The sequence below is a fragment of the Apteryx mantelli genome, chromosome 21 (genome assembly GCF_036417845.1).
Source record: "Apteryx mantelli isolate bAptMan1 chromosome 21, bAptMan1.hap1, whole genome shotgun sequence".
Classification (NCBI taxonomy): Eukaryota; Metazoa; Chordata; class Aves; order Apterygiformes; family Apterygidae; genus Apteryx; species Apteryx mantelli.
Genome location: NC_089998.1, coordinates 5533846 through 5561663, shown reverse-complemented (window position 1 = coordinate 5561663; position 27818 = coordinate 5533846). Strand labels below are relative to the sequence as shown.

At 53.5% G+C, this 27818-nt stretch overlaps 1 protein-coding gene across 2 annotated transcripts in view; it reads left to right on the top strand.

Annotated features, from left to right (window-relative positions):
* The first annotated feature begins 11101 nt into the window (after nucleotides 1-11101).
* Nucleotides 11102-27818, top strand: part of NTNG2 (netrin G2) — a 44708-nt gene continuing 27991 nt past the window's right edge. For both annotated transcript variants that reach the window (XM_067308880.1, XM_067308881.1), the window contains exon 1: nucleotides 11102-11479. In XM_067308880.1, the coding sequence (XP_067164981.1) occupies nucleotides 11267-11479 (213 nt within the window). In that variant the 5' untranslated portion in view covers nucleotides 11102-11266. The remainder of the gene's footprint in view (nucleotides 11480-27818) is intronic.

Sequence of the window (27818 nt, the reverse complement as noted above, 5' to 3'; positions counted from 1 at the left end):
GGCACCAGATATATTGGAGATAATCAAGTTTTCCTTTTAAAGATCCTGTGTATTTAAAACCTGCTGTGTTTAATTTTTGCAGTCACAACAATGCTCATTCATAAATATTTCCTCATGTTTGATCCTATTAGTATGTGCCGCACGGTGCTTGATTAATGGACTAGAACAATAGAACCAAATATATTTGGGGCTCTGGAATACCACTTTGTAATGCCTAATATTTGATAAGATATTACAGACAGGCTTGTTTTCTGACTGGATTTGATTGCACTTCAATTTTGGGAAACTCTGACACTGATCTTGGATAAGATCTGAATTTCAAGTGAGGCCTAATTTCACAGCACGCTGGACCAAACCTTGAGGTCTGCACATTTCCAGCTTTGGATTCTTCACAGTGCAGATGCAAATGCTGTTTCTTAGCCCTGTCTCTCGGGAATTTATAACATATTCATCAACTTGTTGTACCTAAGAGCCCTGTCCAACTGTATTTGGAAGACCTTAATTTGACTTCAGTAGGAGTTTAACAATATTAATAACTAATATTAAACTGGATTCCTAACGGGGATGCTAGGACAATACCCTTTGATAACTGCATTAATCTGGTGCAATTGTGTTTATATCAGCCCTGTTCGTCCCATGTGTGCTTAGTGCCATCTTGGCATGAATATGAAATATGCAAATCTGGGGGATACACGTTAATAGTGGGTCCATCTGCTAGGATCTTTTATTAAAGAGAAGTGTGAATGCGGTTGCCATGCAATACACTCTTACACACAAAGACCATGAGTTACAAAAACAAGAGAAAACATCTCATGCTTTTGCCTTATTGGTATTTCACATTCACCATTTCTGCAGCTAATTTTCATCTGAGTTCAGAAATTTTCACAAAAATGAAATTTGAGTGGAAAAGCTGAACAGTTAGCGATGACTGTGCGTATATACGCATGCACATCTCTTCCTCTCTAGTGACAGACAGAATATTACTTTTCCACTGCATACAAAATTAATACCAGAAGCATAAGAAAAGGCATGTAAATTCCAGCCCTTAAAGCCTGCCCTGGATCTGACTTGTACTGCTGAGACAGCTATAACCTAGAGGAAAACTCTATGTTCAAGTTAAAAAGAAGATAATCCAGAGCTGCTGAATGGAGAGCCAAGCTAAAACTTCAGCTCAGCCTTGAACGTGGAGTCATAGCCCCATGCCTTCATCGGATACGGATGATCCGCTGTGTCCTGCTCTGTCTCTTTTTCTGTGATAAACAATTCTTTCAATTATATCCAAAAGGAAGAAGCTCCTGTGGCTCATTGTTCTGGTGAACTGCTGTGCCCTTAGCTTGTCTCTCCCGTGGATGTGTGCTGTTCCATGCTAATAGTTCGGGGCAGTATGCTATAATTTATTTAACAGTTGGCAGGTCAAACCTAAACGTCCTAGATATTCAAGCGCTGATTTGGATGTGGAGCGAAGAAGGTGTCCTGATGACATAAAGTCAAAGTAGCCATGATTATGGATATTCTGAATCCAGGCCCTGCCTTTTGCCCACCAGCCTGCGGAGACGGAGAGCTTTTGTCGCTGTAGCTAGCTCTGATTCTCACAGCCATCCCACAAGGCTGGACTGAGCAATTCCTCCTTTATCGAAGGGCACTGACACGCTAAGTACCAAAAGGGCCCATATTCTCCTCTTTGTTTAACAGATAATTGAGTAGGCAGGAGAGTAAGCAAGAAGACAGGTTTTTTTTCCATATCTTCAATATGCAAATAGATTAGTGACACTCAGCTTTCTCTTCATTGCTTCCAAAATACATGACACAGATGATGCTGTTCCCATTGACAGACTCAAACTGGAGGCTTGGTGAAAAGCAACTCGCTGAGTTTCCATCTGCATACAGCTGAGATGATGGTTGGGTAGGGAAAGTCACTGCACTCGAGAATACGTCAGCCCCACTGACTATGTCCACAACTTTTTAGCTGTGCTGGGGATCTGAAAAGCCAGTTAGACTCCCAGTTATTCCTGGAAGATCAGGTCGTAGCGCTGCTTGGTGTGGCCCCATTTGTATCTGCCCAAGGGACTGTTACCTTCTCTCCCTGTTTACAGGCATAGCTACTGCAATTTGGGCTAGAGCCAGGGGAGATGTTGAAGCAAGTATTCGCCTGGCACATGACCTGAGAGAAAGTTGAGTGTTGAGATTGATTATATATGTATTTATTAAGTTCCAGTGAGGCAAACAGCATATTAGCATAACTGGGTCAATTATTTGGCAATCAGCACATGTGTGCCTGGGAGGGAAGCATGTGCCTATATCTGCTGTTTTTGTGCTGCTGAACACATCACCTGCTTGGAAGAGAATAAATGTGTTTACCCCAGTGCTAAGGAAAGAGAGAAAAAAGAACAAGTCCACCTTCCACAGCTAGCTGATTATGCATTTTCCACATCAAATCGTCAGCATTTATTCAATTACTTCACTCATTACAAGTGTGTTCTTCAACCACTAACCCAAAAACCATCCCTGCTGCTGTCAACTCCGTTAGAAGTGACACGTTCCTTCCTCGGGTTAAAAAGAGCCCGCGAAAGCGTCTCCCTCCAGCCCGAGGTTAGGGGCCGGCGTTGCCCGGGGCTGGCCGGCGCCGCGAGGCTGCCGAGCAAACGGCCCTGCAACGGGAAAGGTTTCCCATCCGCCCGGGCCCGCGCGGGGCGACGCTGGTGCTTGCCACGGGGATCCTCTCCGCTCCTTAGCCGAAAGCAGGATCGAGGCGAGCTCTCCGTGGGGCAGCGCGAGTCGCTTTTAAGCGCATACCTGCTCCGAGGCAGGGATTAGAGGAATTCACAGGGCTCTGTCAAGGATACATAGGCGATCCCCAGAGCCAAAAAGATATACTCGCAAACACTTCCGTTTTAATAGTAAGATAAAAGGCAAGTTCCCCTTCTGCGGGGTTGTTAATTATAGATCTCTCCTTCAAAAGCTCCTCCTGTTTTTACCCATACTTACTCCCCCAGAGCTGGTAAAGATAAGGAAAGCCTATCTTCCCCCAAATCGAATAAATCTTAAATGCTTCCTGAGCTGATTCACTTGGCTAAGCTCTGATTTGATATATGAAACAAAAGACAAGGCACAGAAAGCAACATATTTTCCCTGTGTCAAGGTGAAGCACTTCCCATCACCCAGTTGATCTCTTCAGGAGTTAATGTGCATCAATAATATTTAAATGATCAAAGTTTTTCAGCAATGGCAGTGATGCTTTTTTGACTTGTCATGCTTGTTTTCCTTAAAGAGGCAATGACCTGCCGTAGTTAAGGCTTGCAGTTTGGCATGCAGGAGCATTCTGAGAAGCGTTATCTCCCTAGCAGAACAGCAGCCTCATGTTTCCCTGCACAACAACCTTTCTTCGCCTAAAATGCTTTGCATCCCATTTCCTTGATCTGGCTAAGTGCTCGCACGCTGAAAATCCCACCCTCCCTCCAGCTGTCCTTCTGGCAGGCAAGAGACAGCATCGTCTCTCCGGGGAGCACAGCTACTGCTCCTTTGGTTATCTAATCAGGGAGGGCAAGATGCACCGAGGGCCCTGCAAAACCTTGTGAGCTGCAGGAACGGCAGCCCAGGTCTTGTGCAGGAGGGTAGGAGCCACCCAGAGAGGGAGGCAGCTCTCCGCTCCCGGTGCATATGCTCCGTGCCAGCTCCTCAGTAGCCTTCGCAAGGGGAAAAAAATAGTGTCCTTGAGGGACTGAGCCGTTAGGCTCTTCCCTCTCGTCCTTGGGAGGGTACGTGTGTGCCCAAGGGCTGGGGACCGGGAAAGCCTGCTGGTCTGCCCATAGGCTGGAGCGGTGGGGTGCGAGACAGGGCGGGAGGGGAAACACCCCCCACCCACCCACCCGCCTGCCCTCCCGGGGTCCATGTACCAAAGCTGGGCGATGCTCCGTTTCTCAGGAGTTATGCGAGTTTTCCAGTATTCATTCCAAATACAAAATATCTTCCTTTTAAAAACTGGTGATTTTTGCCTTTGAATCAAACACAAGAAATCGGGAAACACAAACTTTCCCATTCTGATGAAGCTGGAACCTTTTCTTCACGTCCAGCTTACGAAGAACGACGAAGGATGGTACAAGGGGCAGGGTGGCGAGATGAGCCACATCTGCCCTGAGGAGCACCAGGTTCAGGCTGCAACGGGCTTCCCCCTCCCACATCCCTAACGTCCCAAATTTCCTCCTGTTCCACGGAAACATCTCTCCAGAGGTCCTGGCGGGTTGGCGGGAGCTGCAGCCTACACACAGGGAGAAAGGCTGCAAGCACAGGTTGGCCTGAAATGGGTTCGTCAAATATTGTCCGAGACCCTCCCATGCGGAGGGTTTCTCGCCTGCTCCTGGGCTCGGAGCACAGTTATTAGCTTTGCGTTTCCACCTAATAAAATGCTTACTCACTTGCAGAAAGCACTTTGACATCCTTGGCTGCACATTGCTAGATAAGGACTATAAAAAGAACGTATTGCTATTATAGGTGATACAGCAATATGTATCCTCAAATGAAAGCTCCTTTCTAAGCCCGGTTATTATTCTGTCACCGATCTTGGATCTCGCTCCATGGACTTCACGCAGCTCGTGTGTTCGCAAGCACGGCTCCGCCGAAACCAGGGAGCGCAGGGCGTCACGTTTTCCTGTCACTGTTGCAGTTTATCCTCTCTCATCCCAAGTCAGGAAAACACTCCCCTCTTCTCCTGCACATGTCAAAAATCACCGTTTGCCATTTAGATTTAGGGAGCCAAATATAGCCATTGTATAAACAGGTGCGAGTCTGCATATGTCAATAGAATTACACCTGCCTGTAATGGGTTTACATTTGGCCCTCGAGCCCCGGGGATCCCTTCGGGAGCAGAAGCTGTATTAAATATTAAGGGCCTCATTCTCCGCCCTTGCCTACACTGCAGTAATTAAATATCAGAGCAGACCCATTGATTTGCAGCCTGGCTCCCTGTGCGTGAGACGGTGGCGCTCGGCACGCGGGAGGGCGCAGAGCTGCCCCCTCAAGGGGAACCACATCCATTTTGCTCCTTGCAGATGTTTCACCAAGCAGGAAACGATACCAAGTATTAAGCATTAAGTATTAGCAAAACGCGCTCCAGCAAAGGCATGCAAACGGTCTAAAATTAAACATTCGCTGCAACTATTCCCCATCCCTTCCCACCTGTGAAGACAGCGCTGCCGGCTGGTTTGCAGTCGCTTCCTTCGGGCTCCCGTGTCTATCAGTGCCACAGACCATCTCTCTCCTTCTCAGTGTAAAGAGCCCTTGGAGTCAGACCTGTCCGTCCACTCCTGGAGCGAGCGCAGTGCGATTCCCCACCCTCTGGCTCCGTCCCTGGGCCTCCCGAATCGCTGTGTGACCTTGGCCCGGTGCACGGCTGCTCCCAGCCTCTCCGGGGTGCAACGGCGATTAGTTAATTCCAGTGATTTGCCTGGACCTAGCTCCTTTTACCTGGGTATATACACATATTACTGCTAGCTTCTGATCTCTCAGCTTGCAGGGCGGAGAAAAACGACTTCAGGTTTTCTTTAAACGCCAAGTAGTTTAGAAGTGTGACGACTCATACTGTGCTGTTATTCTTTCCAATTGAAACCTAATGATGCGTGCATATCACTTAACTCTGATGTCAATAATCAGCACACCACTTGGTCTTTGCCGGAGCTATTAGAGGGAATGAAAATGAAATACCAACTCCTTTTTATCCTGTTACCGTACCATAATAACTAATAAAGGAGTAACAAGTGAGACATGGGGAATTTCCAGGGGAGTCATTACTACGGAGAAGACCTGAAGGCACAAAGTGAAATCCAGGAATATTAGCCAGTCCTGAATTCCCAGACAGTGCTTCTCACTTAAGTAATACTGCTGTCAGAAAGTAAGTGTTTGCAGCAAAAAATAGCATGTGGAAAGTATTTGTCTGCACCCTGGCCGAGGAGCAGAGAGGGAGCTGGAGTCAAAGGCAGTCGTGCAGGTAAAGACCACTCTGTGCCTCAGCGAGGCTTTTGGGCTGGGCCACCCTCAAGATAGACTCCATCATTTCATGGATCTCGCTTATGCTCCAGAATATGGGAAATACATTTCCCAGGAGAGCTCTAAATTGCCTCTGTCCTGTCACAGGGCAGATCCTGTGTTTTCCAGGGGCTCCTAAATGGGAGAAGCCCCATAAAGACCACAGAGCAATAGGTCCAGATAAATCATACAACAAAATTTTGAGTAGACGAGATTGCAAACCACGTGCAAGAGAGACAGCGCACTTTCTGACTTAGAAATTACTGAATTCTTGATTACGGAGGAACAGGAGGTTTCTGGTGATCACGTACATAGGGGGCAGTGGGGGTTCTTCGGTTTTCCTGCCCATAAACACACTGCTACACAACCACACACATGTCAAAAACCTGGCACTGCTTGGAGACAATCCCATCTCCCAGCATCCGCCTGGTGCAGGGCTAGTTGAGCCTTCGCCTGCTGCAGTTTTATCCACCCCTCCCGCGGCCGAAGCCTTCTCTGCCCCTCAGCATGGCCACAGGACATGATCTTAGCAGCATCTATAGCTTCTGCTGCTCAGTGCTGGTGTTATCACACGTTACGGATCTGCATGCTAATCCCCCGCCTTGTCAAAGAAAAGCTGGTTTGGTTGAATCCCAAAGCACATTCCCACCATTATCAAAGCATTTCCTGGCCATCTGATTACCCATCTCTGAGTTTTTGCTTTGTTTATCCTATTAATTCCAACCTCCCCCTCTTCCCCCAACACACACACACACACAACTTCATTTACGGCATGGCTGCCAGCAGAAGCCTCCCCAAAATATCAGGGCACACCAGCGATAACTTACACGTGCAGGGAAACCCTCGTGACTAGAGCTTTTTCCTCGAGCAAACATGAGCTCATGATTTTTTTAAGCCCTGTAAAAAAAAAAAAAAGAAAGAAAGAAAAAAAAAAGAAGAAGAAGGAAAAAGGAGTGGCACACCCGGGCCTCTCGGTTATCTAACCAGCGGCAGCGCAGCGCGCCCGGCTCCCGGGGCGGCGCGGATCCCGCCCCGCACCGCCCCGCCGGAGCTGCGCTGCCCCCGCCGCCCGGGCCGGGGCTGAAGCCTCCCTGCTCGCAGCCTCCTCTTCCTCGGGCGGTTTTTTTCTTTTCTCTCCTTTTTTTTTTTTTTTTGCCTCCTCCCTCCCCTCCCCGCTTGCATTTCCTCCCTGCACCTTTAAGAAGCACATTGCTCGCCGGTGGGATGGTGTGTGCTAAAGCTGCACAGAGGAAGTTACGCAGCCTGGATCAGGCACGGAGATAAAAGCTCCGATTGTGATTGAAAGTGATAGCAAAAGGGATTTCAGCCTCGGCATTAACTTGCGCGGGGAGCCGGGGATTGCACAAAGCTCCCCGGCCATCTGCCCTTGCGGCCGGCGAGCCGCGGCGGGGCCGCGCAGCGCAGCGCTGCTGCCGCCCGCCCGCCCGCCGGGCTCGGGGGGGGCCCCGGCCCCGAAGTTCACTTCTGCGCCCGGGACCCGCCGGGAGCCCCGCGCCGCCGCCGCAGCTCCCTCCCGGTAAGGACGTGCAGCGCCGGGCACCGCCGGCAAGTTGGGGGCGGGGGGGGGGGGCTTTGCCCGCCGTTTGCCACCCCGGCCCCCAAACTCCCCATCCCTCCGCAGAGCCCCGCAGCCGGGACCCCCCCCGAAGCGGGACCGCCCTCCCCGGAGCCGGGCGCGGTGCGGAGCCCCGCGGTGCCGGAGCGCGGGTGGCTCCGCGCTGGCGGCGGCTCGTAACTTTCCGCGGAGGAAGCGCCGGGCCCGCAGGGGCGCAGCGTGCGCGGCGCCGCAGCCCGCCGCCCCCAAGCTCCCCCTGCCAAATTTGCCAGGAGCCCCTCCTGCCTCCAAAGTAACTTCCTAGCGCCGCGCTCTGCGCCCCGAGGGTCTCGCTGTCATCTGTCCTGCCTAGAAAGCGGCACCGTCGCCCGTGCAACGATTTTTTTTTTAAATTCCCCCCCCCCCCCGCCCCGGAGTTTCAAAATAAGTGATGTAAAGCAAGAGATGCTCGCGTTGCAGAGAGGGCTGCTTTCCCGTTTTGCTTACTTTTAACACAGTCCTTCAATTATCTCAAAGTCCTTTAGTGTAAAAGAAACCTTATGTGAGGTAAAGGGGGAAAAGTGGCATCAATTTGTCCGGAACCACAAACGCATTAAGGGAGAGCAGCTAAATGTAAGCGAGATTTGCAGTTTTTCTGCTGGGAGTATGGCTCTCCTTGGAGGTTTGCAGCGTTGTTCTTACAGTTCATTCTCCTGTCACCCTGCATGCACAGCATATATTTCCTAACTTTGCTTTTAAGAATTAAGTGGAAGAGATAATCGGCATGGAAAAAGAAAGGACAAAAACTCCTCGCACTTGATCAGTGCGGGGGGGGGGGGAGTGTTTGGATTTTATTTTTAAGGCAGCACCTCTGTAAGAAAGCCGAGAACTCCTGCACTGAGTTCACTTTCTCTACTTAATTCCAGAGCAGGGAGTTGTTACTCAGTGTTGCCTCTTTATTTCAATAAGGTGTTAATCCAATAAAAAAAGGAACCAGCTAAGTCGAGATACAATCTAATTTTGTGTTTTTAATACGCTGGCTATCAGTCTCTTGTGATTGCCGAGTACTCTTCAAAGAAATCAAAGAGCATTGATTCTATTTGTTCCCATGAAGTGCAGTTCCATAATAATAACGGGTGAAGATTTATTTTCTAAGGGCCAAACCAAATCAAGCAGGGCAAAACGTTTAATTCCAAAAACCTTTCCCTTCCCTGTTTGTGATCTGCCAGCTTATTTTAGAGCAACCTTGTGCAACTATTTCTGCAAAGGAACTGTAAAGTGCCACTGTTGGCACTGCCGACTTCACAGGGAACCAGCATGATTGACTGCCTGCAAATACATTTTCAGGCAAATTTTTATTTCCCTGGGAATCTATGACATTTAGCAAGCATAACAAGAAACTAATAGATATTATAGATTCTTTCTTCCTTGGGTTTTTTCCCTGACAGCCATTCAAGTGCAAAATGTAATTTTTTAAGGCTATGAAAATAGATCCATAAACTTAACAGCACTGGAGTCCTCATTAAAACTACCCAGCTTGTTTTATATACAATACTGAAGTCTCACCCTCTCTGATGCTATCAGGCAGTTGGCCGTGACCAATTTGATGTAATAATTAGGAACTGACTTATAATAACTGAGAAGACAGCTCTGATGTCAGCGGGACTTAAAAACACTCTGTGTCACACCATTTTATTATTTTTACTACATTTACTCATAATGTAAAAATAGCAGCCAGACTATTCTTTCTTTGGGAGTTTATTCAGGTCCAATGCAGCTATAATAGGCTCTTCTTTGAGAGCTTGCGATGAAGCATGAGCGATAGGTTCTCTTTTCTGAACTCATTCATCTCCATCAGGAATCTTTCAACCAAAAGGGGGGGAAAGGGAGATGGTAGCACAGCGATATGAACCCCCCCAACACGGATCAATGCATCTGTTAACCCGGAGTCTCAATAGTAAAGGAGCTTTATGAGAAAGCAACTGCTGAACATGCTGTTGAAGCAGACATCTCTAAATTCTGGAGAAAAAGTTGGGGAATCAAATAAAAAGGGAATTATCCGGAGCCAAATCTCTGTTCTGGTTATACACCTCCCACCTTCTCTTATGAGATCTGTCTCTCCTGGAGCTAATGCTGAGGGATGGCTTGACTTTTCTTTCTCTTCTTTGTCATTTTGTTTTGTAATTGCTTAAGATTTTTATAGCTCTATTGGAAAAAAAGACAAAATTGCAGAAATGTTGCTTTAACCTGAAATGAATCCTGGGGAGGTCATTGCTCTCTGTGTATTAGGTGAGCCTTAAATGTTATTGGTACTTTAAATTGTTTTTTATTAAATGTTATTGTTCAGATAAATCATATATGGGACTGCTGGACAATGTATCTGTCTCCCCAGCTGTCTTACTTATTTGCTTATCTTTTTTTAAGACTATCAATTTGTCTGTCTGTCCCTGGCCTGTGTCTGCATATTCTCCATCCATTCTCCATCTCCTAATGACCTATTGTTCCTTCTTGATATTATTTAAAGACCCATTAGAGCTATTGTTAAGCATCGGTGGGGCGGCGCTCCCCCCAATCTCCCAAACAACAGATCTGCCATAAGCATCTTACTATGGATTTCTTTTTATTAAAGTTGTATATCTCCCTTTTACAAAAGCCTGGCTTGCGCCTCAGGAAGCCCAGCCGAGGTCTGCGCGCATCCTCGGGGACTCGCGCTCTCGCAAGGCTGGTTGCTCCAGCCGCCCCCCTGCTTTGTCCCAGCTAATTTGTCTTTCAATCTGTTGCAGGTGGCGCCTGCTAATGAACTGCCCCTTTCCCCCGAGGATGAAAGGGAAACAAGCCCTCAGGTAGCAGCGGGGCGGGAGCTGAAGGCTTGGGAACTTGCTGCTAAGGTGCCAAAAGGCGCAGGCGGACAGAGACCCCCTTGGGCGAGTGCCTCACCACCGCCGCCCCAAGCGGGAGGAAAAGCGAGCGAGGCCGACGCCGCTCGTGTCAGTCAAATGACCACGAAAGAGCCTGCTCAGACCACCTGCAGACGTTGCCACCCAATGCAGTAACGTCGATGCAGTCATCCCTGGGAAGAAGGGAAGTCTAGCTCCAAAGAGTCTCTCTTGTCAGAGTTGTATTGATGAGCAGATGCTATATTTATTTTATAAATTAATGTTCAAAAAACCCAACAATTATTTAAAGCAGACCACAGGTTAAAGCACTCCACACAGCGACGCATTTGCAGCAGCTGAGAAGGTTGCTGAAAACCTGATCCAGCACCATCTCGCAGCCTCTCCAATTTACTCCTATCAAATTCCATCAGCAACTCAGAACTTGATCTTCCTATTGATTGACTGGAGTCACCTCTAGATATTTTCATGCTGACTTGGAAGACCTTTCACACAATAAAAAGGGGAAAAAATGAGGTTAAGGAAGACTTTTGACCACTGATCAGCAATTCTAGACAAAACTTTCCAAATCAAGTGATTTGCAAAGTTGGCTTCCACATCGAGAGCAGCTTTCCTTGTCTGAACACAACGTGGAGAGCGGGGTCATTGCCATCATCATCTGGATCTCCTTAGACTGGATCACTTTTAGATGAGGAGTTTCCATGCTGATCCTGAGAGCAACCCCTAGACCAGCAGCTGCCTTTCTCGGGACTCTTGGCACTTCCCTTGCCCGGGGACCCGGCCCTCGGTCCCAGCTGCCATGCCGTCCCTGGTTGCTCTCCTTTTACACTGTCTACCCCTGGCCATGGGACAGTATGACATTTGCAAGTCCTGGGTGACCACGGACGATGGCCCGTCATGGGAGTTTTATGCTTGCCAACCCAAGGCCATGCGGATGAAGGATTACGTGACCGTAAGAGTGGATCCAGCAGGAATCACTTGTGGGGACCCGCCTGAGAGATTCTGCACTCACGTGAGTATTTCCCTCCTTGTTTGGCACGTTGTAATGACTCCGCTGTGGGCGGCCAGAGACCGAGCGCCCTGCCGAGACGAAGGACATCTCAGTTTGGGGGGTGATGCTGGCTGCTGGCTTGTGCTCTCGGCCTCCCAGGCTGCAAAACGGGGAGGAGGTGCCGTGTCCGTCCCTGCGCCGTGCCCGTAGGCGGTCAGCCCGCGAGCAGGGGATGGTGCCGGCGCACCAAGGGACGGGTCGGGGGGAGCGCGGGATGGCCGAGCGGTGGAAAGACGAGTGCTGGTCTGGGAGGGTAAGGTCAAAGTTTCCGAAAAGCGCAGCCCCCCGCGAGGACCCCGCCGAGCTGCTCTGAGCGCGCACGCCGGCTCGCCGAGACGCGTTCGCCAGAAGGCTGCGCGAGTCCGCTGGACTCCCCCCCCCGTAACGCCAGCACCGGGGGTTGCCCGAGGCGGGTGCATCACCGGGGGGTATAGGAGCAAGGGACGGGAAGGTGGAGCCCGGCGTGGCCCACGCGGCGAGGAGGTTAACAGCCTCCACGGCAAGTCCCTGAAACCCCGGCCCCCCCTTGCTTCCAAGCCTCAACGTGAAGACACCCTGCGGACAGACACTTGCCCTTGTAGTTAAAATCTTTAACTTATTTTCCCTTAAATATTAATCATTGCCTTTTATTCGGTGCACCACAAGGCTCCGCAGGAACGTTTGATTTATAATTCACGAGGCTTTACGTTGCCGAGGAGAGTTCGGGGGTCAAAACAAATAGCAAAGCAAGGTGGCTGTCGACTCCACTCCCAAACACGCTGCAGGAGGGGTCCAAACCCACCCAGTTAGGGCACGGTGACAAAGCCAGTCCATGCCGGACGGGTTTCCCTTAGGGCGATCCCTGAGCGAGGGGTACCTCTTAAAAAAGGTTCACCAACCTATTATGTGTAACGAGAAGGGGAGTTCTCTTCTGCCCAAATGAGCAGAAGAGGGGAACGGACCCCGAGGTCCCATTGCCAGCACTGCCTAGACATACGCTGTGAAACCAGGCAGCCCTTTGAACCTGTGCCTCAGTTTCCCACCTAGAAAATACACCGCTTAACCAACCCTGGGCTGCTTTGGAAAATCTGAGAGAAAAACATTGCTTTGCCATCAAGAGATGCCAAGCACTAATGATCGTCAAGTCATGATGACTCCGGTATTTACCCAGTTCTCGCCAACCTAAGTGGTCTCATTAGAACCAGAGAAGATTATTTTCCCTAATTTCACAGGCTTATCAGCTTTTCCTTTTAAACAAACAAGTCCAAGGTGGCAAATAAAACAGGTAACTATTGATAGGTCAGTCTAGCTGCCCCAATTCCCGTCTATCTGATGGGCTGCAGAAGCATTAAAAGGTGAACAACAACCTGCTTTCTGCTAAACTCACCGCAGCTCTTTGCAAGCGCGCTGCAGCTGACATTGCTCGAGACATCAGCTTTACTGACCTCCGAGGAAGTAATCTTCTCCTTCTGCCTTACCAAACTTAAATCAGCTCTCTACATCTCTCGATTCAGTCGATACTTAGCTTAAAATATTTCTATTCTGGGTAACAGCAGTATTTCCTCGTAGCGTACGATTGCCAAGCGCCGTAACAAACACTGCGCGCACCCATGAATGAGAGTTACCCAAATGCGAAACGCGGATTTGCCTTCCTGTCCCTGCCTAACCCCAGAGAAAGCATGCCCGGCCCCGGGTTCGCTTTACAAGCCAGAAACCGCGTTTCAGCACAAAACCCCGGGTAAATTTGCCAGTGAGGAAACAAAGCGAGAGCAGAAGTAATAAATAGCAAATTATTTTCTGGATTTTTGGGATAGGTTTGTGAAATCCCTGTGTATTTACCGTCGCCTTTTCTCCCGCGTCTGACACCAGCACTATCCCCTTTTAGGGATTAGGGCGTTTTAAAGATGGAGCAAATGAGATAAGAGCAGCACTGCTGGGATGAACACAGAGCAAAGCCAGTATTTGGGGGTGGATTGCACCGGGGGAGACCCAAGCTACGCTCCAGCTCCGGGCTCCCGGGCCGGCAGGCCGTCAAGGGCAATTTTCACTGCCTCCGCGCGGAGGATGGCACGTGGGCATTTACCGCCGAGCAGCCCCTTCTGGCCAGGGGAGAGAGAGAAAAATCAGCAGGAAAAAGGCTCTTTCCATCACGGGGCCGGGGCCTGACACCTATTGACATGCAGGAGGCGGCAAGCGCAACCCGCAGCGGACGTGAGCCGGGTTTTGCCAGCCCTGCGCGAAGGCAGCGCCGGACGGAAACCGATGCCGCTGCCCGCCGAGTGCCGCGGCCGCGGGGCTGCCCGCGCTCCCTGCCCGCCGGCCGCTCGCACGCGCCGCTCCGGTCTTGTTTTCCCCTTTGGGTTTTAATTACGGTGCGGAAACAGGCAGCTCCTCGCGCGCGCCCGGCCCTCCGGCAGAGAGGTGCTCGCGGCGACTCCATCGCTTCCTTAGGCATCTTCCGAAACAGCAGGATGCTGTCCGTGAAGTTAGACTAACGTTACTAAGAATTAAGCGCAGCCCGGCAGGATGCCAGCACCACTCGGATGACCGAAGTCAAAATTAGACACAAACGTCTTTAAGGTGCAGGATATGCGGTAGAGGCGGACGGACGGATGGGAGCCGGACCGTGCTGCCGCAGGCGGCGCCGCTAACGGCAGGCGTAGGAGCAGGGTCCTGCGCAGGAGCTCACGGGAAAGCCCGGATCCTGCAAAGCAGGGGTCATCTCCCGCCAGGCTCCGACCTTCCGGGCGGCACCGGTATCGGGGAGGTATCGCCCGGCCTGCAGGCTCCTGCGCCACCGTCTTAGCGACTCGCAGCAACGCTTTGGGATGGTTCCGCAGGCGCCTGGGGGATTTGCAGGAGTTGTCTGGAGCATCGTCTTTCCTGTGTTTCGTGGCAATTTCAAGTCACATCTGGCTGCTCCCTTCCGGCTGTGCAGCGTTTTTGCTGCTTATTAAGATCAGGAGAGTGGTTGAACCTTCTCCCGTTAGTGTCAGCGCCCTTCTGGCAGGGCTACCTGAAAAATGACTCGTGTGCAGCAGCCTGGACGGGAAGGGGCAGTGGCAGGAACAGCAGGATAGACGGATAAGTAACTAAAAACCTGAATGAATCAAAAAGCACGACTGAAGACTGATAGGGAACAGATCTTTTAACCACGGGTGCTGAGGGAAGGGTGAAACTTCAAAGATCACATCCAGCGCACGGCCTAAACCAGCTAAACGCGGATCTCAGATGAGGGATTTTCTGCGGGAAAAGCATTGCTCGCATGTGGCAAGTCTCCATGGGCTCGTGGGCGGCAGATGAGAAATTCCGCGTTACTTTGCCATCAAACCCGGCAGAGGGACCGGGCACCCGGCACGGCTGGCAGGGTGCTGCCGGGTGTTGACATAATCCGACATGCTGAAGTGCCGCTTTGATGTTGAGCAGGGACCTTGGAGGATTGCGCCTGCAAGCTTTGGTGTTCTGCACACACGATAAAAGAAAAAAAAGAAAAAAAGGGAGGTTTCTAGGGCAATTCACATATGGGGGGGGAGAAGAAAAAAAAACAAGGCAAGCGCACACCCGAAGCACGTTCCCTGCTCCAACCACGTCTGCAGCTCCGGAGGTTTCCGAGGCGCGGGAGCCGGCCCCGCGGCGGCAGGGCCTCGCGGAGGTGTCGGGGCGCCGCTCTTGGGTGCGGGGCCGAGCTCTTAGCCCCTACTGATGGGTCGGGGTATTTTTATTTAGCGTCAGCATTGTTTCATCAGCTAATAGAACTTGTTGATTTTGGCACGGGGACAGAAAGGAAAAAGCTTTATTTATTTATTACACATTCAGCCAAATTTGACGTTGGTTTTAGCTAAGGATTCTTAGCTAAACTTTTCAGAGTGACTTGATTTATAAGGTTTATACTGAAGAGCTCATTTCCCTTATGAGACCAGCTGATGCAATTGGAAAAAGCAGACAAACATCTAGCCTCAGAAACGCTTTTCCTTACGTTCTTGTAGCTCATCTCACACCCACCTCTGCCTGACCATATCTTTGCACCTTTGGTTAGGTGCAAACAAAGAATTGGGGGTTACCAAAATGAAAATCCAAGTTTTTATAGTTGGAAGGGAAACGGAATTGCTTCAGCAATGCTCTTCCAAAGAGATTCCGAAAGATGCAGCGTGATCTAACAGTTAAAGGATGGATTTGCCCCTTCTGGTACCCTGAGCAGAGACAGAAAAAAAGAGGAAAACCAAAACCAGCCAAGCAAAAAACCCACCAAAGCAGCCTTCCCCCTTGGCCACATCCCACAGGAGCGCACGTGCTGCCCTGGCTCCACCGTCCGGATTACGGCAGACGCGCGAGCGAGGCTGGGCAGAGCGGGCAGCCTTTGGCTCCGGCGTGTAAAAACATCCCGGGGCCCAGCAGGGACCGCGGGCAAGGCCGATGGAAACCTCTTTCTAAGGAAAGCGGATGTTCTTTCTCCGCCCCGAATAAGTTCGGCTCTCCCTGCGGCCGATCTCAAAACGTCCTTGGCCTTGGCGGAGGGCTGGGAGTCGGAGCTCCCCTTTGTCCCTTCCTTAAATCCGTGATGTGGCATTGGGACGATTACTTTGCCTTTATGCCAAAATCTACCAGCACGAGTCAAAATCCTCGGGCAACACCTCGCTCAGGGTCCCGGGGAGGGAAAGCAGCATCTTTCTTTTCCCATCCGTAAAACGGGAACAACCCCCCGCCCCACGGACGCTCCAGGCACATTCAGTTACCGCCTTGCCCTCGGGGCCGGACCCGCGCGGGGACAGTTATTAGCTGCTCTGCAAATTAGAGGCTGCCACAGAGGCGAGTCCGGGTGCTGCGGGAGCTCGGCGTGATGAGAAGCGGCGGCTTTGCAGAAAATGAGGGAATACAGTTCAGCTTCAAATTAGAGAGCGCTGAGCAAACGGGATTTCCCCGCGCAGTCCATAGCAATTTCCTTAAATGCCCAGTTCGGGACTCATCGCGCTGCAAAGCGGGATATTGCTCTGCTAACAAGAATCGTTTCAGCTCGCTGATGGAAGAGACGCGGTGATAAAAATCAAGCTGTCAAGTAGGTTTAATTGGCACCGTGAACTGGAAGCTTCCCCCCCTCAAAAGAGACGGGAAAGAGACCCAACTGCTTGTAAGGAAGGTTTGTTCTCCAAAGGGAGCAGCAGGCCCAGGGGCAACGGCTAAGCGAAGCGGCTCCAGAGCCGCGCTGGGGCAGCGCCTTGGCCAGAGCCGGGCGACCAGCTCCTGAAGTGTGTTTTACACACGCTCATACAGCAACACCAGGTACATTTTTCCATAAGCAGCTTTTGAAGCCTAAGGGATTGAGGAAAGTCTCTCCTATTTTTTCTGAAAATTTTTATTATATTATATAACATAGAAATGATTTCCTATTAAACTTTAAAAGGAATTCTCCCTACAGACAATAATATTCTGGCGGGAAGGAATGCTTTCCTGCCGCAGCCCGTTGCCCATAAATGAAAGCTTAATTTTAGCCCTTAGGTGAGCTTGAATTATAACTTCAGGCCCCAAACTCCACCTATTTACTGCCAGGATTTTGAGATCTGGGGTTTTAAGGTCCCTGCAGTGCCCTGACCCCTCCACAGTGCCCTTCGTGCGATGGCCCTGCGCTGGGGACCATGGCGTTTGCGCTGCCGGCTGGGAAGCCACAGTCACACCGACCGGTTTGCTGATCCGTCTGAAAACCGACCCTTTCCCTCAGTCCTCGCCGACGGTGGCCATGGGCCCGACTGTCGCGTATAGGGGTGCCACATCCTTGCAGATGCTGCTCCCACCTAAAGCCACCCCTACAGCACGCGACAAAACGCAACCATGCACCACTTTGGGTGGCAAGTTCTCACCTTGCTTTACAGCGGGACAAATTTTGGACAAATTGGATAGAAACGCGCCTACGCAGAGCCCGAAACCCTGCCCTGAGCCCGTGGGGACGCAGCCCCTTCCCTCCGCAGCAGCCTCGTTGCATCAGCAGCCCGGATGCACGTGCTTGACCTGGAAGGTGCACGGGGGACGCGGTTGGGCCAAGCGGCCCCTGGACCCGCTGCAGGCACCACCTGAGCCTTTTTCTGCCCAAACGACCGAGTTTGGCCATGCTCCCCCAACGGGGCCAGACCTGCACCCGGCCTCTGCAGACCCCCCCGGCGCTGCGCCCAGCCGCCTCGGCAGGGTGAGGGGCTCCCGGCGCGGAGGCTCCCGGCGGTTAGCACGCTCCTCCGCTGACCTGGACGGGGAGCTCACCCAAGCGTGCGCAGCAGCAGCAGCGCGGTGCTGCTCGCCGAGCCGAGCCCAGGTCTCCGGCTCGTCAGGCTGACCGCACACGCGGGGTGCCGGCTTAGCGGCAGCACTCCGGCAGGGCCTGAGCACCGTTGCCTGCCGCCCTGCGCGCGGCACCCGCTTCCCAAACGTGCTGCCTGCCCCGGGTGCTGCCGAGCGATAGTTTGGACTTCCAGCCCCCAGCGGGAGCGTTATCCCCATCGGAGGGCTGCTGCCCGCCTGGAGCAGGGTGGTAGCAGGGGCGCCCGCGGCAGCAACCTCCTTCCCTCCGCTAGCACCCGCTCGCAGGAACGCAGCGCCCTCAGCACAACACGGGCTGGGAGATTTGCAGAGGTGTCATTGCGTAGTGGGCTGGGGACAGGCGAGGAAGCCAGCAGCTGCCGTGCCAATCCCATCCGCAGGCTCGGGCGAGCGCCCGGAGCTCTCTGCAAGGTCCCTGCGGCAGCGCCGGCCCCGCGCCCACGCTGCTCTGCTTCGGCTACCGACGCGCTCCCGCTGCCGTGACCCGCGCTCGCTGCGGCGCCCGGCACCTGCGGCTCTGCGTGCCTGCTCTGTGCCACGAGCGGGGAAACGCGTGTTTTTGGGGCTCCGTACAGACTTCTCTGCTCGCCGGCTTCCCGCAGATGGGTTCCCGATGCGCGAGGGGGCCGTCGCGCTCGCTCCAGGCACGTGGCAATGCGGAAGGGCCCCCAGGCTGGGTCACGCTCCAGCCCGCTGCGTCGGATGCGGTGCCCAGGACGGCGAGCGTCAGCGCGTGATTGATAGCAGCAGGGCAACGCGAGCGCCAGGGACGCGGCCGTGCCGGGAGAGGGGTTGCACGTGCACGAGCAACGCCTGGTGGCCGCGGCCATTTCGGTGCATGCTCGTGTGCGAGCAGCAGGTCTCCGCTCTCCCTGACCACCCAGGGCACCTTCTCTGCAGTGGTCTCCACTTAACCGCTGCGTCCAGCCCTGTCCTCCACGGCTTTTCTGGGGGGATATATCCCAAAGGGAGAACCAGTGCAAACTCAACTGCTTTTTGCTCATGGCCAGCAGGCTCAAGCCCCCCGTCCCTGGGGGAACCAGGCTGCTCAGCTGCGTTAGCTCCCTGCTGCTAAAGGAGGTCCTGGAGGACCTTCTAGAGAACATCTTGGTCCCATCCTCTGGGACAGCTCCAGCCCGGCAGCCAAGTGCTTTACAGGCTGACCACCGCACAGTGCTAGCAGTGATGTCTGTTAAAACATTACCCTTAAAATACAGGCACGGATAAAGCAGCTAAATACTTATCATGCAACAGCAAGAGCAAAGTCCTTGCAGCAGCAGCAGAGGCAGGATGTGGCCAGGGTGGCGCGGGGCACCCGCGAGCGAGGAGCTGCACCATCCCCGGGGAGGCTTTCTCGGGTGGGGGGGGAGGGATCGGCATTTGAGGAACGCCGTAGCGCCTCCGCTCGCCTCTCCTTTCCCACCGCCGGCCTCCGCGCCCTGCCCTCCCCCATTCAGGGCAGCCCGGCCTCTTTCACGGGATAAAATATTAATAGCAGCGTAGCGAGCCTCTCCGCAAAGGCTGCCTGCATCGAGCTTACGCGGCGCACAGGCTTTTAGAGAGCAGGACGCTCTTCCTACTTCCTAAGCATTTTCTTAGCCCTGAATCGATACTGCACTTAGAGCACAGCACCCGGGGCGGCTTATCGTGCTCCTTCGGGCAGCTCCGTGCGGGTCTGCGCACAGGGACTTCTCTGCGGCGAGACGCCGGGCTTAATCTGGCAAATAAGGGGATGGGGCCGGATCCAAGCGGCTTAATTTGGGGACGAGCTCCAGCGAAGGGCCCCGGGAAGAGCAAAGCTTGCAGCTCTTGGGTACAGAAAGGCCAGGTTTGGAGACGAGCAGTCAACAGGATTGAGCCGCTGCTGCTTTGAACGCCTGCCCGCGGCTGCTGGCGCAGGGGTGCCCGGCGCGGCGACGAGGTTATCTGCTTAGCAGAGGAATTTTCCGGGCTGCCCTTAACCCTGGCTGTGCCCACGGCTCCGGGGAACGCCGGCACCGCCGCAGAGCCCGTCCTGCCAGCTGCCGGGAGGTCGCCAAAGCTCGTCGCGATGCCAGGTTTTCCCGACCCATCTCCGGCTCGGCAAGAGCAGGCGCCAAGGGATTTTGGCGCGTACGCGGCGTACCGCAGTTTCGACGAGTACCGAGATTCCGGCCGCCCCCCCCTCAGCCCGGCGTTTGGTCCCGCAGGTGTCAGCGGGGAGCAGCGTGCTGGCGAGGCGGTTGCTCCGCCGTCGCTTCCGCCGCCCCCGCGGCGCGGGGAGGGAAGCGGCGAGGAAGGGCGGGCGCCAGCCGGCCGCCCCCGACGGACCCGAAGCTGCTAAAGCATCGGTCCCGTATTCGCCGACGCCTTGCCGGGACCTGCCACGCGCCCCGGCCGCTCCAGGACGTCTCTTCGGATGGACAACATGAGCAGGGAAGCGAGCGGTGCCGGCTCGGCGCTCGGCACAGGCTTTGCTTGCTCTCAGCTATCTGAGTGCGGGGTTTCATCGAAATCATTTTTATAAGGGTGCGAGAGGCACCTTCCTTCAGCAGCCCTGGCCCCGGCCGCACGGCACGAGGAAACACCATCTCCATTGCACACGGGAAATAAAAGCTTCTGGATTAGCTAAAGCATATGCAACTTGACAAAAACAGCATTAAAAAAAAAATAGGGGAAGACGCGTCACCTTGAAGAGCGCTGCTGAGGCTTGCTTTAGGAAAAGCACAGTTTTGGTTGCGATCCCCCCTCAGCACGTCCGTGCGGTGCACAACAGAACCACCACCGTCCCTGAGCGCTCGGGCAAGCGCTCGCCCCCGACGCGTTGGGCTCCCGTTTGGGGCTGCCCGGCGGGGGCGAGGGGGGCAGAGCTTCGCCCCGGGCCAGCCGGCAGCGAGGCGCCCGGACGGCACGGGGCCGGCACGCTCGAGAGCCCTCGGCCTCTTATTTCTGCTCGGTGATTCCCGCGCTCCCAGCCGTCTCCGCCGGCGAGTCTCGCCACTTGCCAGCTGTTGGAAATAATCGCTGTAAATTAATTACGGTTGTCTCACCCCTCTGATCCCTCCCAGCCCACGAAGAGAGTGAAAATTAATTGTCAGAAAATATTTCCAGTTCTCTGGGAATCCCATCCTGGCCACTGGCAGGTTATGGTTTATGCCCTGAAGCATGAGATTTAATTACCCCCAAATGTTATTTTTGATCATAAAAAATCACCTTGTCTTTGCATAAACACGGATAGAGCGGTCGACCCCTTAAGTCAACAGCAGCAAGGGTGAAAACAGGCTATAACGTCTTTAGGACAAGCTGGTGCATTCGCCTACGCGAATGCGATTCTGTTTGGGAAATCTGCCTCTTTAAACCCAGCTCAAAGGGAAAAAGCCAAGAAAGTTTCCCGACTTCGGCAGCGCTGAGCGCGGCCCTCGCCCGCCGTTTCTGGTGCGGAAATCCGAGGGCTGCTCCGCTGCTGAGCGGACGGCGGCTGCCGCTCGGGCTGCGACGGGGATGGAAACGCCGAGGCCGAACCCGTTCCCATCGCTCCCGTCACAAGGAAGGGGCAGGGCCGGCAAGTCGGGGCTGAATTTCCTTCGGATCCCGCAGAACCACCGCCACGGCCAGCCCCCGCAGAGACAAATAACACCCGCAGCCCCGAAAGGGCCGGGAGCACCGCGGGTGCGAGCAGCTCGGCGAGGAGCGCTCGGAGCCGCCTGCGCACGAGCGGCGACAGGGCCTCTAATCCCGGGATTAATCCGGGGGGATTCAGCTGAGCAGAGAGGAGAGAAGCAGCAAAACAAAAGCACCGAAATGAGCATTTCGGCTTTATCCTGCATCCCCCCTCATGCTCAGCGGGGGACCCGGTGGCGCGTGGAGGATGCCTTGGGGCTCCCCACGCCGGCGAGCCCGCGGGAAAGGCAGGGACGGAGCAGGGCTTGTTCCACTCACCGCTGGGGAAAACCTTCCCGCAGCCGGAGCAGGCCCCGAAAACGCACACGAGCACCGCCGACCACCCGCTGCTGCACGCGGCGCCAACATAAATCTATTGTAAATGTGATCGGCTCCGTCGCAAAGCTGGAAATCAACGGCGGGAGCGGAGGGACCTGGTGATCCCAAGCGTGGTGGGACGGGGCGAGCGCTGAGGGACGGGGCAACCTTGCAGGGGGATGGAAATCCGGAGCGAGGTTAGGCGGCCGTGGCGTTCCCCAGAGCGAGGGAAGGAGGTTTCCGTGCCGCTGCCTTCCCCATCGCGCCTGCCGTTGAAACCGCTCCAAAACCAAGCCGGCTTCAAGGCCAGCAAAATGCTGATTTCTTGTGGGGCTGTTTTTCCCCCCCCGGAAATGCTTGTGCTGCTCAGCAAAACTTCCCCTTGGGGCTGATAAACACCTACAGGGCAGAGGGGAGACACTGGCCAAGCCCTGCCCGCACCAGCTCCCCTCGTGCCCCTCGTTCCAGCCATCATCAGCTCGTGCAGAAAAGCCTGGAAAGACCCAAGAGGTGAGATCTTGCATTTCCCATCTGGGAGCCAGTTTAGGGGAAGAAAAACGCTACAGAAACGAGGACACAACAGAAGCCTACACGACAGTGCAGATGTTTAGGCCAGACCAATGCATTTAACTTTTTTCCCCTTCGATAAAAAATAAATAAATAAATACAAAGGCAAGGAAAAGGCCAAGGCCTTTGCTTAGGCCTCGACCTAAACAAAATGATTTCACCAAGCAGAACAGACCCCTGAAAGCAGAGCAAGTCCAGAGACGTTCCCGCAGCCAAGACAAGAGTTAAACAAATCAGACCAGGTTACGAGAGCTCTGATTACAGCTTGCGTCAAGCTGTATCAACTTTCATATCATCCACTTATTTTTCATGGCTTAAATCTTTTTTTTTTTTCCCCCTTAATATTAAGTGTTTTTCTTCATCGTGCAGCTAGCATTTGTAATTTCTTTCCAGTTTCCCTTTGGCATGGAGATCTACTAAAGGCTGCAGTTTTATTTCTGTGCAGCTTTCACCATTCACAACAGATGTCTAGTTTATTTAAAATATTCAACAGCTTAATGATTAATCAAGCAGTTTCACCTACAAAAATATATAATTTTATGCTGGGAGGCTTAAAAATGGCATTATCTGCCAGAAGAAAAAAAGCAAAACAACTCTGTACACTCCTTAAGAGCCCTAGAAACCAGCTGGGTTTCGTAAAACCGGGGTCTCTTGTTGTGTCTGCTCCCCCCGTCCCCTCCCTTGCCGGCAAGGTGGGCCAGCAGTCTCGCTCCAGCGCCTTGTCCTCCCGCGTCCTTGCTTGTCAGGCTGATATCTTGTTTCTTAAGAAATCCTGCCTCAGCGAGCAAGTCGCCGCGTGCCGGCTCCGACCTTCCGAACGCCCCCGGCGGTATTGCCGTTCAGGCGCAGTGTCACCCCGGGGTGCAAGGCAACGTCCTCACGCCTGCGCAGGGGCCAGACACCGTTTTCAGAGGTGCTGAGCCCTCCCGTCCAAGGGCTTTCAGTGGAGGGAGACAAGAGAGCAAGGGTGCTGCACCCCACAAGACATGACCCAAAAATCACATTAACCCACACGGCTAGGACCAGCCCTTAGCATTCACGGTAGATGTTTTGCACTATCTGAGCACTGACGCCGGCACGGTGACAAGACAGGGCTGATCCCCAGGGGTGGATCTGCAGCTGGACGGGCGCATCTCTAGGCACGTCGTGCCCCAGCACATCTGTTGTTTGTTCTCACGACTTGTCCTCAGCCACACTCTTGCCTTTTGCCTCCAGGGCTTGGCCAGTTTGGGCCACGAGCTCAAGCTAAGCAAGGCTACATCGCTTTGGTGCACACATAAGAAAAGAGCAATCGGAAGAGCTTGCTGGAGAGTTGGAAACCTGCAACATCTAGTTGCTGTGAGGACATTCACGACTGATTTAACAGCATGAGACTAAAAGTGAACTGTTTTATTTTAAGCTTGCTGAGACCAAGTTTGACTGGCTAATGCATTCTGACTTTTATATCGAAGATGTAAATATCTCGAGACTCTGGACAGATTCTTTGGAGGACGCATGGTTTGGATGAGGAAACCAGATTCAAAAATAATACCTGGAATTGTTTCAACAGTGCTTTAACCGATCTTGCGAGGACCAACAGAGCAGCCAAAGTATGGCCATCTGTTTCCGTTCTTCCCTGCCCTCCAGGCTGACTCCAAACCACCCCACCATTAGAAAGTGTATTGAGCGTCCCGAGGAGGAAGGACATTTCAATAAGCCAAACCCCAAAAAGGAACACTTCATTTTCACAGAGGAAGCTATAAGTGACGTGACTCACTCGGTGGCTTTTGAGGCCCTCCGCACCTCTCAGCATTGTCACTTAAAGGTTATTTTCCTTTGTTTGCCCTGTAACAACTGGTACACAGATATCCAGACCATATGCTGCTCCTGAGCATCGGGTCAGTTAAAGACATCTTTGGGCTTGTTGTCTGCTGAGCTGTGTGGATTTACAGGTTTGAACGTATGGGAGCGAGCAGAGATTGTGCATCTACCACTCCCTTTTCTTTGAGACAAGCCTATGGGCAATGGGCAGAGTTTTGGCTCCGCTTTGCCCTGCTCTTGCCATACCAGGTCGCATCTCCAAGCCCTCCTGGCTAGGTACCATGCTCTTATGCTGGCCTCTGCAGAGTCAACTCCATCCCTCCAGATGGTGAAGCTCGAAGCGGGACCATGCTTGTCAGACCATTACCTGCTCCCAGACCTGCTTCGCCTCCTGTCCACTCCACCCTTCACCATGGCAGGTGTCATCTCACACTTCCTCGCTGGCTTGGCTAGCGTTTGATCCTTCCCAGCCACCAGGTCCTTCCCTCGTGTAGTTTGGCAATGGCTTCATAAGGAAGCCTCCAAAGAAAGCCTTGATAGCAGCAGTCCCCCGCAGCACCACCAGCTCTGAAGGCCAGGTTGGCCTGCGTGGCTACCCTGGGGCCAGCCACAGCAACAAATACTCAGTGGAAACTCCAATGAACCCAGCTGAAGTGCTTCGGCAGCCCTGGCTGCTGCTGCACGCGATGCGAGCACAGCCCCGGCAAGGGTGCTTGCGCCAGCCCGGTACGCACGCTCAGCCCTCGCCGGTGCAGAACCGCGCTAAGCGGCGGCCTCAGTCTATCGGCAGCCTCCTGCCGCGGCCACGAGCCTCGTGCCAGTTCCCCACTGGCTGACGGATCAGCCACACGCCGGGAGGCCGCCTGGCCGCCGCTTCATCCAGACAGGAGGTGAAAACGGAGCTCTAAGACGGTCTTTTCAGGACCGACCTGTCAAGCCACCTGTGCGACCGCTAGTTCACGGTAGGACCATACTGCAGCGCAATATGTTGGCTCAGCACAGGAAACAGTGCTAAACCCCCCTAGCTTCCACTGACATGGATTTTTCTTCCTTTCCTACCAGCGACCACTGCAAAGCCATGCTAAAAAGCAGCTCTATCCCCCAGCAGGAAGCTGGGTCTCATTAGCAGAGAAGAACAATTCCCCTGAACATGACGAGTCAGGAGCGTATATTAAACACGTCAATATTTTTTTTTTGTTGTTAATCCCCGCTCCGGAGCAGCATGTCACAGCAGCAGAGGGTCCGCAGGGGGCGGCTCAGAGCCCGATAGGCGCTCGTGGGGCTTCCCCCCTATTTGGAAAGAAAGCAAGGGGAGCCGGGCAGGAGCCAGTGCGCTGCTTGTGTCCTTACAGGCACGTGTTTGAGAGCGTGCTGGGGTTGAAAATGGTGCAAGTTTTCCCCCTTTTCGTCCAGGGTCAAACCTGCTAGTGCTGAGGCAGAGCTAGGCTGCTTTCAGGGGCTGCTTCACCCACACCGCAATTTGCTTATTTTTCCACCAAAGCAGCTCAACTGGCTTTCGCTGCTGTGCCCGGGCTGCCTGGTGCACATGCGCTACAACCCATGGCTTATTTACAGGTGCCCCCTTCCCCCAAGGCCACGGCTTCATCCGCTGTGAAGGAGGCTGGTGCTTGTGTGCAGATCAGCTGCTCAGTATTTCGCTTTATCCCCGCTGCTCGCTGAGCAGCCCTCTGCCTTATTTAAAGCATACTACTCCAGCGATGCTTCAAAGACAGAATTATTTATTTCCCCCTGGGCTTTGCTCAGCTTCTCAGCGCCGCAGCCTCTGCACGCTACAGTTGCTCGCACTTGGCACGTGTCTCTGAGCCTGGGAAGGCATGATGGGCCCATTTCACAGATGCAAAGCCAGGACAGAGCTCCAAGTGGCTTCCAGTACTTCTGGTTGCCCAACTGGAGATGGCAAAAGCCAGATTTTTCCAAAGCACCTCACATACACATCAACATCCACAGCACAGCCTCAGCCAACATCATGCTTGCAAGCCCTCGCTCTGCAAGTCAGCTTCCCTCCTCCCCTTTCTCTAGGGGAGGAAACTGGGCTCCCCAAAAGCCACACGGCCACCTGGGGAGAGCTCGGCTCCAGCAGTTCACCCAGCTCAAAGCAAGCCCATTTCACCAGGCCAGTGCCCAGCACCAGGGAGCAGCCTCCTCCACCGCTGCCCCAACGCTCACAGCCCCAGGGCTCTCCCAGCCCCAGGGCCAGACACGACCCAGGTGGCCAGGAACCGCAACCCCTGCAGCCATCCAAACCTCCAGCTCCTGCCACAAACCGGGTAACAGCAACATCCTGCACCCCAACTGCAACACCAGTCCTGCAGGCACGCACACCCAGAGCACAAAGCATCCAGAAAACAAACCACCAAGCCCCTCCGGGCCTTACCTTGCAAGTCTGCAGTGCTCAGCAGGACAGAGCCTGCACCCCAGCAGCCTCACCTCCTCTCCTCCATCCATCAACCTCAAGCAGCTCCAGCTGCTTTATCAGCTCTTCTCGCTGTCAGGTGCCTTGGCCTCCTGGGAGACAGGTCCCAGCTCTGCCGCAGAGCCCAGGGTCCCACCGGCCCTCTCCTTCCCCCAGTCCTCTGGATCTGGGGTCTGAGAGAGGTAAAATGACAGTAAGAAGTAAAGAGAAGCCTCACATGCAAAAAAAAAAAAAAAGATTTACAGTCTGCTGTGGACGCATGCAGAGCTTTTCAGGGGGATAGGAGCCTCTGCTGCAGAGCCCCGCTCCATCCCCCAAACAGGTCTGAGCTACACAGGGGCTGAGGCAGGGGCTGCAGGGAAAAAGAGCCTGTGATTAAGGGCTTTAACACACAACTGCATGTACAAGAAACCCACGGAGATAACCCTGACGCGCACATCCAAAATTTTCAACATTTGCTTGTGTGACCTTAATGATGTGCCCTTAATGCAATTTAGCATGACACGCATGCATGTCTGTCACTGCCAAACACAAAAGCTCGGTCATGCGGTGTCACGCGTGGGCAAAGCGGTCCCTGCGCGTGGTTGGAGCTTCCTCCCGTTGCCCACGGCTGTGAGCAATGAGTGACACAGCAGAAGTAGCAGTAGACAGTCATCTGGGTAGGAGGAGACAACCTTGGCGGCGCAGGCCCCCGGGGACTGGCGAGGATCATTGCACCTCTTGCCTCCAGCCCGGGAAGCTGGCGTGGCTCGAGAAGCGGCTGGTCCCCGGCTGAGCAGCAGGAATGCCAGATGCACATGGCAGCGCAAAATTATGTAACTTCATTTCTGCAAAGAAAGACGTTAACTCAGATTAGCTTGTACTTGCCACAGGGTAAGAGCACGCGTACGAGCAGCAAACACAAATTGGTGGGAAGTGTGTTTAGCCTGCAGGATTCCTGGCTCCCCTTCTGGGTATGAGAGAGGTGGCACGGGGTTGTCCACCCTCTTCCTCCCCCTCCCCATTCCTCTTCCCAAGTCCTTTCCAGGTCAGCCTTCCAGTTATTTTGGGCCAGGACACTCTCCTCAGTGCATCCTTTGGGGACAGCAGAGACACTGGGAGCACAAACCAGGATCTCTGCTCTCTCTGCTACTGCCTGATCCTGTCCCAGCTCAGGGAAATCGGGCGTCCTGTCTGTAACTCTGTGCTGGACCGTACCTGGAGAGGCTGTGGGGATGGTGTCTCGCCAGCTCGTTCAGCGTGAGGAGCTGATGAAGGCAC